Source organism: Epinephelus fuscoguttatus, linkage group LG14 (genome assembly GCF_011397635.1).
Source record: "Epinephelus fuscoguttatus linkage group LG14, E.fuscoguttatus.final_Chr_v1".
Lineage (NCBI taxonomy): Eukaryota > Metazoa > Chordata > Actinopteri > Perciformes > Serranidae > Epinephelus > Epinephelus fuscoguttatus.
In genome coordinates, this window is record NC_064765.1 from 24945483 (window position 1) to 24959598 (window position 14116).

The window sequence follows — 14116 nt, forward strand, 5'->3', positions numbered from 1 at the left end:
GTGTATGTGTGTGTGTGTGTGTGCATTGTCTGTACACAAGCGCATGTGTGACTGTGTTTGTGTGCCCTTTTCAAGTGTGACCACCTGTCTTTTGTTAAGAAATAAATAAATAAACACAGGCCACACCAGCTGTCCCTGGCAGTCCGTCCCTTCAGAGGTCAAGGGCTCCCACCGCTGGCCTTGTTGAGGTGGTGGACACTTACAACTTTCCTCTCAACTTCTCTCAAGTACCTCTAAACACACACACACACACACACACACACACACACAAAACCACTCACGGCCAAATGAGCCAGGCTTTGAGCCTCAGAGAGGAATGTTTTATTACACCATCGAGTTACACCGCACATATCCGAGCTCGTCACCCTGCAGCTAAGCTCTATCACATGGCCCCTACTTTCCATGTGAAGGTTTGGGTCTATAAGAAAAGCACACACACACACACACACACTCCAGGCAGCCAAAGCCCTGGGTCCCCTTAGGCAGATGTGAGATGTTGGTGCCAGCAAGCACTCTGAGGCCCGCCGCTGTGGATGTTTACAGTGCGAGGTGGCCGCAGCATTGCAGAGGGCCCTTATTTACTGTGAGCTGGCCGGGGCTGTTCAGGGTGTTTATGAATGATCTTGGGAGGACATTGTTTTCTTTATGTTGGAGCTGCCTGGCTAGCGCCGCTGTGTCGTCTGTTTGTGCATAAAGTACGTGCTGGGGAGCTGGGCCAGACAATAGCCTGGCTGAGCTACTACCCACGCACACAATAGAGTGGTGGGATGAGGCCGAGGTTTGGGGCCGTGGTTTTGGGGGCCATGGGGGTGGAGGTAGGATAGATGGGGGCAGGGGCAGTTGGATGCGGCCCTTGTCTATATGGAGTTCCCAGAACGGGTGAGCTGGGATTGGGGGGAGGGTGGTGGGAACCCGAGCACATCCCCATTGGGATCACGTAGCAGAGCAGCTGGATTTCTTTCATGGTGCAGCCGGGAAATAATTAAAAGTTCTCGCCATTGAAAGTGTCCAGTGAATTGGCATGAAGTCCCTCAAGTAGACACATATATTTGATTTGTTTACATCCAAAATAGGCTTTGATTTCAGGGGGGGATGCAGGAGACTTGTCCCCCTCAATATTTTGAGCATGTGCATTTGTCGCCCCAATAAAAAACATTCAAATTGCAGAGGACTTTTGACAAAATTAAAGGCATTTACACCACAAATTGATGCAAAATGGCACAATTGTTGCATAAAAATTCACCTGAATGCAGGAAATTAAGTGTTTGGCTCTCAGAACTTTCTGACGGAGCCCCAAAACCTCCCACTTCTATTCATGTCCCTTCAAATGTTGCAACAAAACCTACACCTTTGCTTCCACATGAGTGTGTTTTACTAATAATTACAGAAGACAGTCAGCTGGATGTGTTATCTCAGGTTTATCTCTTTTGTAGAGTGTTGGCAACAGGTCAGGAACAATAGGAGCCCATCTTGAAATTGCTCCGTCCTTGAGCTGAGTTTATGGTTTCAGAGGGATAGGGCCTGTAAGACCAGCAGTATTATCACTTTCTGTTGTCTCTGTACACATTGCAGCGCTGCCCACACACACACACACACACTATCTGGCTGATTGTTGCTGCTGCGTGTCAGACAAGGGCTCTACCACAATGTTCTTTTGTTTTAAGTGTATCAGAGCCTCACTTTGACTTTTCTTACTCAAAGCTCCGAGTATTTCGTCTTAAATCGAGACACTGACTGGTGTGATGAGTAAATGAATCAAGTCCACACAAGGAGAGAAAGTTGTTCCATTTAATTCTATGCATAATCTTAAGAAAGACCTAAATCAAGATTGTCACATTTCCACAGCACACGCACACAAGCACACTCCAAAAAGCGCAAACAAAGAAAATGCACATACAGTTATAGATCAAAAGTAAATTGCCTCAATATCTAAGCAATGTCAATTCTGCATAAAGATTGTCCTCTAATCTCTACACCACTAACACTGAAGCAATTGATTACTATAAAATATACCTTTCTTATTAAAAAATTATATTAAATTCTAATGGCACTTCTACAAATTCTATTAAAAAGATTTTTCGTTTTGACATTTAGAAGCTTTTTTTTCTTACCAAATTAAAACTGAGACAGTCAAATGTTGCACAAGAAGCAAATGCAATAATAAATATTTCTCATGATTATACACAATTTCACAGTTGTAACCTGCAGAGGACAAAATTCCAGTATTGGTAAAGTCTTTTTTTTTTTTTTTTTTTTAGACTTAAAGATCATACAGCATGAGTTATAGGCAAACATAGCCCTCGATCAAGAGTAGCGCTGTTTCCATAGAAGTCAACAATCAAAATCTCAGTGTTTCACATTCAACAGTGACATTAACTAAAGGAACAGACTGTTAGTTCCCAGTAGTATTGGCTTCTAAAAGCCAAATCACAAAAAAAAGAAAAGAAAAGAAAATGCTTGTCTACAGTTTAACACGCCCAAAACAGATTTATTCACATAAATAAAAACGGTCAAATAAATCTCAACTGTAATCTCTCGCAAAGCAGCAAAAATAAACGGACTTGAATCTTTTTAAGTTTGTCTGATTTAAGGTTTTGACATGGTAAAAAAACAGGACAAACAGTTGTGTGGGCTACTGTCGCTGTGATGTGAACTTTACCACCGCAGTCAAGGGCAAAAATGCACAATATAGAAAAAGGGCTTCTCCAGATGCAACACCTATCCGTGTGTCTACAAGGCACATTTGGTGATCATCCTGGAGGTATAAATAAAGACTGCAAACAATAAAAAGAAAACAAAAAATCTTCACATATCGTTAGTTTTTCTACCTCTGTACACATGTACATTAGAGAATCGAGCAATTTCATTTGCACCACATAAGAAATGTTCCTTTAAAACACAACTGAAAGTGACAAAAACCTACATTCCTGTGTGTTCTGATTGAAATGTACATTATAAACACTACGCATATATTGTTCTTTCTGAAGTGATTTAAACTCTCAGAGCATTCGAACGGCGGGAGTGTTTGTGCAAGTCAACAGCGAGCCAAATCACATTTCTCGTGGAAAAAAAATTACACACACAAGCCTTGTTCATTCAAGCCCCAGCGCTGACTGCAGGTCAGGGATGGGAATGAAAACAGATTGCAGTAATTCTGCGAGAAATGCTTTGACTCGTTCTCCACTTGGGCTCCTCCATTAGAGATGCTGACAGACCGTTGCAAATGCTGAGAAATCACATGTGAATTCATTTCTGTGTCCTGAAAGAAGTCTTGGTGATTAACATAAAAAGACAAAACGGAAAGAAAAGCACCTAAGGGTGTGATTTGCTGAAATGGATAAGTAGTCAGCACCTACTTTTGACCTGTATCGTCACAGTTGCCAGACCATATTTTCAGTCTCGACGATTTTTCTACGTCTAGCACTTGGAACACAATACTCTGATAACTCTGATATTCTCTTGATAGATGTGCAATCAAATCACCGTGGTGTCTCCTCCTCGTTGAGGAACAATGAAGCGTTTATCTACTGCATGCTGGGATGGGGGGGTGCTGTTCTTTGATGCCTCCAAACAATACACCTGTTTACAGTGTCCTTGGTCTCCCTTTGCTAAATACATTTCTCACATTCCAATGGCTCCATTCAATACAGAAAAGTGCAAAGAGAGACTTGCGCTGCTTTTTCTCCCCACAGCTAGGAGAGAGATACACAATGATCCCTTGAGAACTACCTGGGATTTGGTGGGTGGGGTGGTGGTGGGTGGGTGGGTGGCTGGGGGGACGACGACAATGCCTGTATTGTCTCGTTTCTATAGGTAGCCAATGCCGTATCAGTGTGGCTGTGCTTGTGAACAACTGTTTCCTGTGGCGGAACAGCAGTCAGAGGGGTATTAACTGTTCTGATTTGTAGCGACTCCAATCAAGTCTTGAATATGGAGAAGGGACCAAACTCCCTCGGGGGGAAGATGTGACACTTTAAGAGACCTGCAGCCTTAATAAGACACCTGACTCTCTCCACCTTACATGTGTCGCAACACGGAAAAAACAAAAACAGTTTGATAAATAGGATATATATTTACATTAAATATACATATAGTAAGAAATAGCAGCCTAGACAATAGTGTTGAAACTATATGCATGCTAAAAACAAGTGCTTCTCTATGTTCCATGTGACAAATCTTGAATACTCCGCAGAAGTTTCTAACATGGTATATTAAAATACAATTACAGTAACTTGATTTGCACAAAAGGAAAAATGAACAGACAGCCCCAATACCGGTTAATGAGTACCAAGATCGCTAGGCAAGACGCGGCATCTTTCAAGCTTATAGAAATAAGAAGTACACCTAAAAGTAAACCCTGAACCAAGTCAAACTAATAAATAAATTCTGATCAAGTCTTCTCAGGACAGATTAGACAAATATCACGAACTTTTAGTGCTACGCCCCCTGCTAGGAATCCAGATAGCATCTATGTGAACAGACAGAAATGAGTTCATTTCCTGCCCCCGGAGATTCTTTCAAGGACAGCGCCACTAAAGGCTCCAGCTTCATCAGTAGTAACAATACACATGTACAGTAAGAGGATATGATAATGTGAGAAAGGTTAATTCAAAGAAAGAAAAGTCAGTAGATTCAGCTGAATGGCACAGACGTCAACAAAGTACTGAACATCCACCTGTCTCCCTCCCTGCCTGCCTGCTAGGGTTGGCCCTTCACACCGTGTCAGTGTCACCTTAATGCCATACCAGGAAATAACCAGGTAACTTACTGGAAACTGTTTGCTCTTAACCCAAAGGAGTCGATAAACATTTAATTGACAAGACCTTTTTAAAAGGTGCTTTTATTACATTCTTGTGAATTATTTAATGAAGGACACACGTGGGTTAATTGGCATTCCAGAGTACCATTGTTACCACCTGGTATGTGGAGTGTAATCCAGATTTTTTTTTGTCTTTTAAAGGCCTGAAAACTGACAGAATTTTACAAGAAGGCATTGTGATTTATCTCATTCTTGTTTAAGTAAGTACACTAGGTGAAGTGTTGCGAATTTCAGTAGGCACCAGTGTTACAGGCATTAGCTTACTCTCTATCCCTCCTCTGATTCCTCAGCTTCTTTTTAAGGAGCAAGTTCGAAGGCAATCTCATCGATATGTGAGAGCTGCTAACTCACTCCAAGGCAGAAAAAGAAATGATGATATGATAGTCTGCTTGCCTCTTGTTACAAACAACATAAAACTGTAACCAACTTCATTTCAACCAAAGATTCTGCTTCCATGAAAAAAGAAATTATACTTCCAGTAGTCAAACTTCATTAGTTTTGCTGCCTTATGATAGTTTACTTGTTAAGGACTAAACAAAATCCCAAAAAATAAATAATAATAATGTAGGAGTTAAAAAAAATTATATATTGCTACTCACGGACGGTTCTGATCTCCCATGTGCACAAATAAAAGTCTCACTCTGACGATTGTATTAACATATGTTAGCATTAGCTATCACCCATTTGCCCACGGGGTACAAACATTTCTTTCGGCAAATATCTTTCTCAAATAAACTCAACAGATTGACACAAACGAGACAGAAACAAACAAGTGCATCATCTGATTTGTTCACCTTCGTCGACACAGATCCAGCTTGGGGTTTCACAGCACCCGTGTTTATCCTAAACAGCCTTTGCTGCACCTTCACCTGTCCACCCTCTGACCATCGTGTATGCCTGTGACACAGTCCGGTGCAGAGAGCAGCTCCAGTTTTAACGTTGCTACATCTTTAACTTGAGAAATGCCACATGGGGTAGAATCCAAAAAAGATAAGTCTCCGACAAACTGCCAACATGTGTGTACTAATGGGCAAAGTGTTCAGTAGTAGTATTCAGTGTATGTAGAGACATTCTGTCTTATGTCATGGCACTGGTGAGAGGTGTTTTATCCAATGGCGAGAGTCTTGACAAGGCCACAGTGAAACTTCCTGATGTGGCGGTAGAGGTCCCCAGATTGGGTGAAGCGCCGCTCACACCACTTACAAGCGTGAGGCTTCTCACGTGTGTGAACTACAGCGTGCCGACTTAAGTTATGGGAGTACTGGAAGCTCTTGCCACACTGGCCACAGGTGTATGGCTTCTCGCCAGAGTGTGTGCGCTCATGGCGCTTGAGGGTGTACATGCAGGAGAAGGTCTTGTTGCACTGCATGCAGGTGGGGACCGAGCCATCAGGGGACAACTTGGAGCGGGCACCGTCCTTCTCGCGGAAGTGTGAGCTGAGGTGCAGTTGCAGCACATGGGGGCTGGGGAAAACTTTGCTGCAGAGGGGGCACACGCACACCTGTTGCCCCGGGGGCAGGAGCACCCCGCTGGAGGTGGAGATGTCTGAAGAGGCCAGGTCGTCCTCCTCCTCCTCTTCACTGTCCCCCAGCAGCCTCCCCCTCCTCTCCTCTACCTCCCTGCCTGGGGCGCCCTCCCTCCCTCTGCAGGCCTCCCCCTCCTCGTCCATCAGGTCCTCCTCCTGGGAGAGCAGGGCGGCTGTGGAGCCGTTGTTGCCTGGGAAGAGGGCAGCGAACCCTGTCACCACTGAGCTCCTGGCACTATTCCCAAAGCGCTGGCTCTCAGGGCTCATCGGCTCACTGTCCTCCTGCTCTGACAGCAAGTCGTGTTCGTCTTTAACAAGTGGCTCAGTGCCCTGCTGCTGGCTGTCGAGGGCCAGCTGTCCCGAGACGTAGGAGGGGTGTAAGGGATCTCTGCTAGACAGAGGCTTGAAAGACAAATCCAGTGCACAGTCCATGTCATCTGAAGCCCGGGACCTCTGGGACAGCGATACGGTGGAACTACTGACATCAGCTTTTGTTTTTCCAGCTGTTTGGACGCAGGGCTCGGCCTCTGCTGACAAATAATTGACACCTACAAGGTCCGGGGACCTGCCAGAGTGACCGTTTGCCTTCTGCCTGCTCCGTGCAGACCTATCACAATCTGTGACAGCCAGCCTGACTTCGCTGTTGTCCATGTCAAACTCTTCCGCTGGGGGGGCCCTGTGAAGCCCCTGAGACTGTGTCTGGGGCTGTCGCCGGATGAGCTGCTTACTGTGCAGCTCGCCATCTGAGGAATTTTCCCTGTCCAGACAGCTGAGTCCCAAACCCTCACTCATCTTTTCATCCAGAGAGGAGAGTTCCTTATCTTTAAGCTTGCCTTTACACACTTTCACTATATCATACATGTGGAGGTAACTGGCTGCTGCCAGGACATCCTCTACCGGGAGAGAGCTGAATTCCAACTTCCCCTCATACATAAATTCAAGGAGCAGACTGAAAGCCGGGGCTGTCACAATGTCACTGTTGAGATGCACAACGTCCCTTTTGTCCAGCTGGTCCCTGTAGAAGAGATGGAAGTACATGCTGCAGGAGGCCAGCACGGCTCTGTGCGCTTTGAATCGAGCCTCCCCGACAAGAACAGTGCAGTCACAGAGGAAACCTTGGTGACGCTGCTGACTCAGACACTGCAGCAACTGGCGGCTATGGTCTGGGAACTCCATTCTTCCTTCATAACCTGATGAAAAACAGGAAAAACAGGATACTGGATAAACGAAATGAAGCCATTTAGAGGGCACAGCGGTGTTGCCGTCGCGTATCAGAGGCACACACCAAGTAACCCAAAGCAGAGAAAATGTGAGGGATAACTTGAGCCAAATGATTTTTAAAAGTATGAGCAACATGCAAAACCAACTCAAATACAAGTTTATGTAAAATCATGCCACAAATACAAAACTTTAATCAGGCAGATTAAATCCACCTAAAGGGGTGCATCAATAACTTTATCCAACTTGAGAACATAAATCCTACATTCTTTCCAGTGGTGCAGGATACGCTACGCTGCGCTCACCCACCCATGTATCCCGCTGTAAACGGATCCAGTCTCCAAATTCTCCGAAGTATTCCGGTGTGTTACAGTATAGTCAGCCTACTTCTTGAGCTTCCACACAAAAATTGGCGAAAAGAAGTGACGCACCGGCGCGTTTCCGATCGCACACGAAAACAGCGGTGTTTACAGAACAAGCAAGCGGGACCGGGTATGATAGCAGTCGTACATCGGAGGGGGTGGGAAGAAGGAGGCTAACGTGAAAAAAATAAGACCAGTGCAGAGTGAGTAAACTGGTGCTCTGTTTGCTAATTACACTGCAAGCTGTGGAGTCAGCTGCTCTGACATCACCGCAATGGAAACGCTACCTCCAGCTGTGCTCCCCTTTATGCCATATGTTAACTCTGGGCTACGCAGTCCAAACTACACACACACACAACTTGTAAAATAAAATAAGGAGTAAATTTACGAATGTCACGAGATTACACTGAATTTCTAACTTTTTTTTTTTTAATCTTTTTAATTCATCACCAAAGAAGGAGGAGATAAAACGCTTTGTGGCCTTTTACGCACGCATCAGACACGCGCACAACTGTGATATATTTGTTTAAAGGGGTTAATTCAAAACGGAAAAGGTAGATGGTGAGGGAAAAACTCAAGTGAATTGGATATTAAAGTTTGATGCTGCCAAAAAGAATATACATAAGTATCATTCAGCGCGCGGTCGTTGTTTTTTAATAAGAGAAAGAAAAGTGTAAGGAGGATACGGGAGAGCCAAGGGCGCAGTAAACCGAGCTCCATGTCCGTGTTGGGAAACGCATTGCTAGGAGCCTTTTAAACAGCAGAGGAACTCACAGCAACTGCGCTGAACGAAGCGGCGAGGGGGACACTCTTTAACTTTCGCTTCCTCCGTTTCCAAAGCACAAAACACTGCACTTACATTTATCTCCGCCCGCGTCGTCGTCTTGTCTCCTATAAGCCCCGACGTCCTTTCATGATGTGCGGCCAGATGTTCGCTTCTCCTTGTCGTTTCTTGAGCTTCAGTCCGACCCTGGCAAGGCAGGCTGCACTCAGCGCTGCTGTGTGTCAAGCAGGTTGATAATGGCACAAGTCTCGCGATATCGCGCGGCCCACAATAAGTTCTGTACTACTCCGTGAATTCACACAGCGGCAGCAAGTAGCAGAGTACACTGGGAACATCAATTGGCTGTCTTATTAAAACACCTGTCCCACGAGCGGGGTGGGAGCTTTCAGTGTGGAAAAACCGGAAGGATGGCAACGTGGAGGAATGGACAAATAGAGCAACTGATGAGTGACAACACGTGGAGTTTTAGACTTTTAAGAAAATCTATTATTTGTAAGATATAGCCTCACAGTCCCATCATTAAAGCTGGATGTTAAAATGTGTTGAACCCTGTTTGCTCTTTCCTTCTCTATCCATGGGCGGATTATAAGACGTTGGGCCCCTGGGCAAGGCAAAAGACCCCACCACCTCTCCTATCAAGGGGCAAGAGACACACAGACTTTGTGATGAAGTTGCCTCTTTTTTGTTGTTTTAAATCTCTTGGTCATTGTTGTGCATCTTTTTGTGTATTTTTGTCTGTTTGTGGTCATTTTGTTTGGGTCTGAGGTGATTTTGTGTCTCTTTGTGGTTGTTTTGTGTGTCTTTGGAGTGTTTTTTTCACATTTATGTAGTTATTTTGTGTCTTTTGCAGTTCCTTTGCCTCTCTTTGTGATCATTTTGTATTTCTTTGATGTGATTCAGTGTCTCTTTTTATCATTTTGTGTCTCTTTATTTTGTCTATTTGTGGTTGTTTAGCCCATTTTTGTAGTTATTTTGTGTCTCTTTCCAAGTCCTTTGCATCGTCTTTGAGGTGATTAAGTGTCTCTTTTGGTTGTTTTGTGTCTCTTTGTAGTCAATTTGTGTTTCTTTGCGGTTGTTTTACTCATTTGTGTGGTTATGGTGTGTCTCTTCGCAGTTCCTTTGCATCTCTTTGACATTTTTCATCTTTTTGAGGAAACTTTGTGTCTCTTTTTGTCGTTTTGTCTATTTGTAGTCATTTTGTGTCTCTTTTGGTTGTTTTGTGTCTATTTGCAGGTTTTTTTTGCATCTTTTCATGGTCATTTTGTATGTCTTTAGGGTGATTTAGTGTCTCTTTTGATTGTTTTGTGTCTCTTTGCAGTTCTTTTGCATCTTTTTGTGGACTTTTTTTATCTCTTTGAGGTAACATTGTGTCTCTTTTTGTCGTTTTTGTCTATCTATAGTTATTTTGTGTCTCTTTTTGTTTTTGTTTTTTTTGATCTATTTGCAGTTCTTTTGCATCTCTGTCATCATTTTTAGTCTCTTCTTGGTCAGTACATGCTAATTTGAGCAACTTTTTACAGGTGAAGGTGATGGGGGACTGGCACCTTAGGCCCCTGAGCCTGTGACCGGTAGGCTCTTTCAGTAATTCATCCATGTTTCTATCCAGACCTGTTTGAAAATAATACCATTTAGAAAGTTCAAATCCAGAATGTAAATTTGATTTACAAGCTTCCTAGTATGTTGCCTGTTGTTTTATGTATGCTGTGGGCGAAAGGAACACTTCCGTCACAAAACTTAAGTATCTGTGAAAGTATCTAAACTGATACAAAGAATTATAAGTCATGCTTTGTTAGTTTGGAGGGTCACTGGCCTATTGGGGACTTTTAAGTGCTGTTCTCTCTAATCCTGCTTTGGGTTGTGGAATTCCCTGGCACCACACCACCCAGTGCCTTTTGTTTTCTCAGACCACACCAGGTCCGGGTTGAGACTTATTTAGCCTAAATTGTGTGTTGATAGGAATGATGCAGATTTTTGTGGGCTACATATGAAAAGAAAATTGTTAAGACTATCAAAAAACACAGTCTCCAGGGTCTGTTCTGTAATTGTTAAAGCTAGAGATGGTGGCACAGCGGAGAAACAAGGGCTCGAGGTTGCAGCTGCTCATCTCGTGCCCCCCCCCCACCCACCCCCACCCCCCACCCCCCCTCCTGTCCCTCCCTGTGCTCCCCCAACTGCTTCGGTCACCTTTGCCCTGTGTTCCAGCTGCCGTGTGTTTTGAAAGGGCCATTTGCAGCTCCTCACAGCCTTCTGACACAGAGGGGAATGAGCAATGTGACGGGAGGCGGCAGCCACTGGTCGGAAGGGGCCCACCGGCTAGATTCTTATCCACTTACTGCTTTATTCCATTTTTAGTCTGGCTGTTACAGCTACAGAGGGTGGATATCTGCACTCTGGTCATGTCCAGATGATCATAAGCGAAACAGTGTCATGCTCTCTAAATAAAAACTCTCTGTATTTGGTCTAAAAGCTTCGCACAAGAAACGAAATAGTGATCTTACTTCTGACAAAACCAGTAAGCTAAATGTTTATACTGAAGCATCAGATGAGAAACAATTTACCATTCAGCACTCACACACACACACACACACACACACACATACACACACCATCCATGCAGGAGCAGCGATGTGGATAAGAATAGGAGCAGTGGCCCTGGGTTTCCCTGGCAAACGTAGGCTCCCAGTAGAGGAGGGGTGTGTGTTCACAGGGGCAAGACAAAGCAGTGGTTGTGCCTGGGGACCGTGGCCTCAGAGAGAGAGGCTCGGCATGGTGAAGGTTCTCACACACAGAAAAAGATAGAGACAGAGAGACGGAGAGGGAGAGAGAATGAGAGTGGGAGAGTGGGGGAGCAGAGAGAGAGAGAACACTTCCTGGAGGTTCATTCTTCCTCTCTGCAATCATCAATGGCATTCTCCCCCTGACCCACTCCTCTCTCAGACAAACAAAAGACCCCGCATTCCAGTGTAGCCTGACCGGCCAACCAGCCAGCCATCCAGCCACAAAACCACATCACTCTCCCCACTGGACCAAAGTCTCACTATAGGGGTGGGCTTGAGTCATGTTGTAGATGTCAGTCTGAGGATGCTTGTAATGCATCCTTAAGACCCCTTTACATACAGCTCGCCCATTTTTGTTTCCGCCTAAGTAGCTTTTATGTTGGAAAAGTCACAATATTCAAAACTGTCTTACTGCTTTGCTTGTTTTTGTGTTTCTCTCCAGCTGAAACAAATGGAAGCATCTTTCGTTTAATACACATCGCCACTAAATGTAGCCTAATATTGTTGATACCCATGAAAGGTTAGGATCTTTGCAAGAATCTGAAATACATTTTGTGAGTTTGAACGATGTGGCTGCACAGCATGAAGTTATAATGACTGTCAGTGGGGTTTAATCTTCAGAATGATAGACTGATTATCACAACAGCTGTTTTACCAGTTTAATTAATTCAATTCAGTGGAACTTTATTTACCCTGAAGGAAATTCTTGTGCAAGAGAATGCTTCAAATTACAGTAACAAAGATTAACATTCACAAACCCTTAACAACCAGAACAACCAGTGAATTCCTCGGGTCACGGTCACACACTGGGCCAAGTTTTTGAAACAATAGAGTATTAAATATCAGCCAGAATTAAGAATATTTTTGTATTTGCTTTTGGTTTGTGGTGTGTTTTTGTATTTCACACACTGTCACACAAATATACTGTATTGTACTGTACTGTATTCATACTACTGTTGCACACTTAATTTACGTATGCTGAACTGAGGGTCTAAAAGGGTAGAAGATGGCATATGTTCTGCAGACTGTAACAATTTGGAGCCATATAAATAAAACTGACTTATCCTGAGTTGACTTTATTTCTTTTATGTATGGCAAACTTTAAGTAAAGCAAGCTGTGAAATCCATTACACAATGCAACAAACTCTTTGCACATTAAATCTTTGAATCTTTGGTGCTGTAGGCAAAGCTGCATAACAGGTGGGTAATACATCCCAGAAAATAATGGGACAGTTGTAGCAACATTGCACTGCAGTTGCCGGGAGATGCCGTACTGGTCAGACCCCCCCATCACCTCCTCCCCATTATGGCCCTCCTGCCCCTCTGTGTCTAATTGTTGCTGCCGCGTGTTATCTATTCTTCTTCAACAGCCCATTAAGTTCTGTTCTGTTTGTTATGCTCTGAACAGATCCTGCAAGGCAGACAAGAAAAGAGATCAGATGAGTCTCTGACAGGAGAGACGTTATTAACTCACTTTGACTCTTTGATCTCGCTACTTTTGCTTTGAACCTGCAAAACAACAGGGTAGGCATTCCCATCACTGGACCAGAGACAGCCGAGGAGGAGGAGGGAGAGGAGGAGGAGGAGGAGGGCACCACTCAACAACAGCAGCAGAAAATATGGGATACCCTCACTCAGCTCGGTTTGTATGACAGGAACAGCTTGGCAAGGCTGACACATAGTAGCAGCGAGGAGCACATTACAGTGTAAGTGACAAAGAGGGGAAATGACAACAGAGGAGGCTGAGAGACAGAGGGCAGAGGCCAATAAGTTTTTCATTGCAGAGGGAACGCTGGCAGCTGTCCCTGCTATCCTGTTCTTGTGGCAGTATTTATCAGTCATTGCGCAACCTTTCAAAAGCATTGTCTTGCATTTCTTAAATCACAGACATTTGTGGTTTACTGCACTTGTGCTAAAGCCGATAAAGAAGATGTTTTCACAGATAAAAAGACACTTAAAGTGGCTTCAAAATATCCTACTGTATACAGAGCAAGGTTATTGGAATATGACAATAATAAGGTTTTCTGAACACTTAATGTGAATTTAAAGATATAATAGACCAAGTCATGAGGACTTCATTTGATATAGAGGATCCCTGACTTCTTTTTCAGTCTGACTGAACTGGCCTGTCTGTACCTGCCCCGAACTGGTTTAACTCCTACCTCTCCAGCAGGAAGTCTTTTTTCGTGGCTGTAAATGACTGTTGAGATAAAAAATAATAATATAGGATAACATCACCAATCAATTTTGATGCAAAAGTTTTATTTTTGTAGCTTCATCAGGACCATGCCATGTAAAGGTGCAGAGCAAACATTCGGGGCTCAGCTCTAACCTGTGGGGTTCAGGGGCATGATCCCCCGGGCAGATTTGTTTGTCTGATTTATAGCAGCTATATGCGCAATTATTAAAGGCCATTTGAAATAATAGAATAAATAATAATCTGTAAATCACTGGGAAAAAGCATGATAGTTACATATTTCATTGTTCTCAAACACTCTTCGTCACCCTGAAACCTCAACACAACCAACACCGAGGATGACTAATTTTTATTTCTGCCATCAAAAAAAAAGGGAAAAAATGTTTCTTGTTCTTGTTACACAACAGGTAGGGTAGGAATTTGGCGTAAACAAC

At 43.8% G+C, this 14116-nt stretch overlaps 1 protein-coding gene across 2 annotated transcripts; it reads right to left on the reverse strand.

Moving 5' to 3' along the window:
- Positions 1-1774: 1774 nt before the first annotated feature.
- zbtb42 (zinc finger and BTB domain containing 42) lies at positions 1775-9091 on the reverse strand. 2 transcript variants are annotated; one of them, XM_049596540.1, is made up of 2 exons: positions 8784-9091; positions 1775-7534 (listed from the first exon to the last, which is right to left on the reverse strand). In XM_049596540.1, exon 2 carries the CDS (start codon positions 7518-7520, stop codon positions 5925-5927), a length of 1596 nt encoding a protein of 531 aa, XP_049452497.1. In that variant the 5' UTR covers positions 7521-7534; positions 8784-9091; the 3' UTR covers positions 1775-5924. The 2 variants fall into 2 exon arrangements, with proteins under 2 accessions (XP_049452497.1, XP_049452496.1); XM_049596539.1 differs by lacking the exon at positions 8784-9091 and adding an exon at positions 7872-8125.
- Between the last annotated feature and the right edge of the window lie 5025 nt (positions 9092-14116).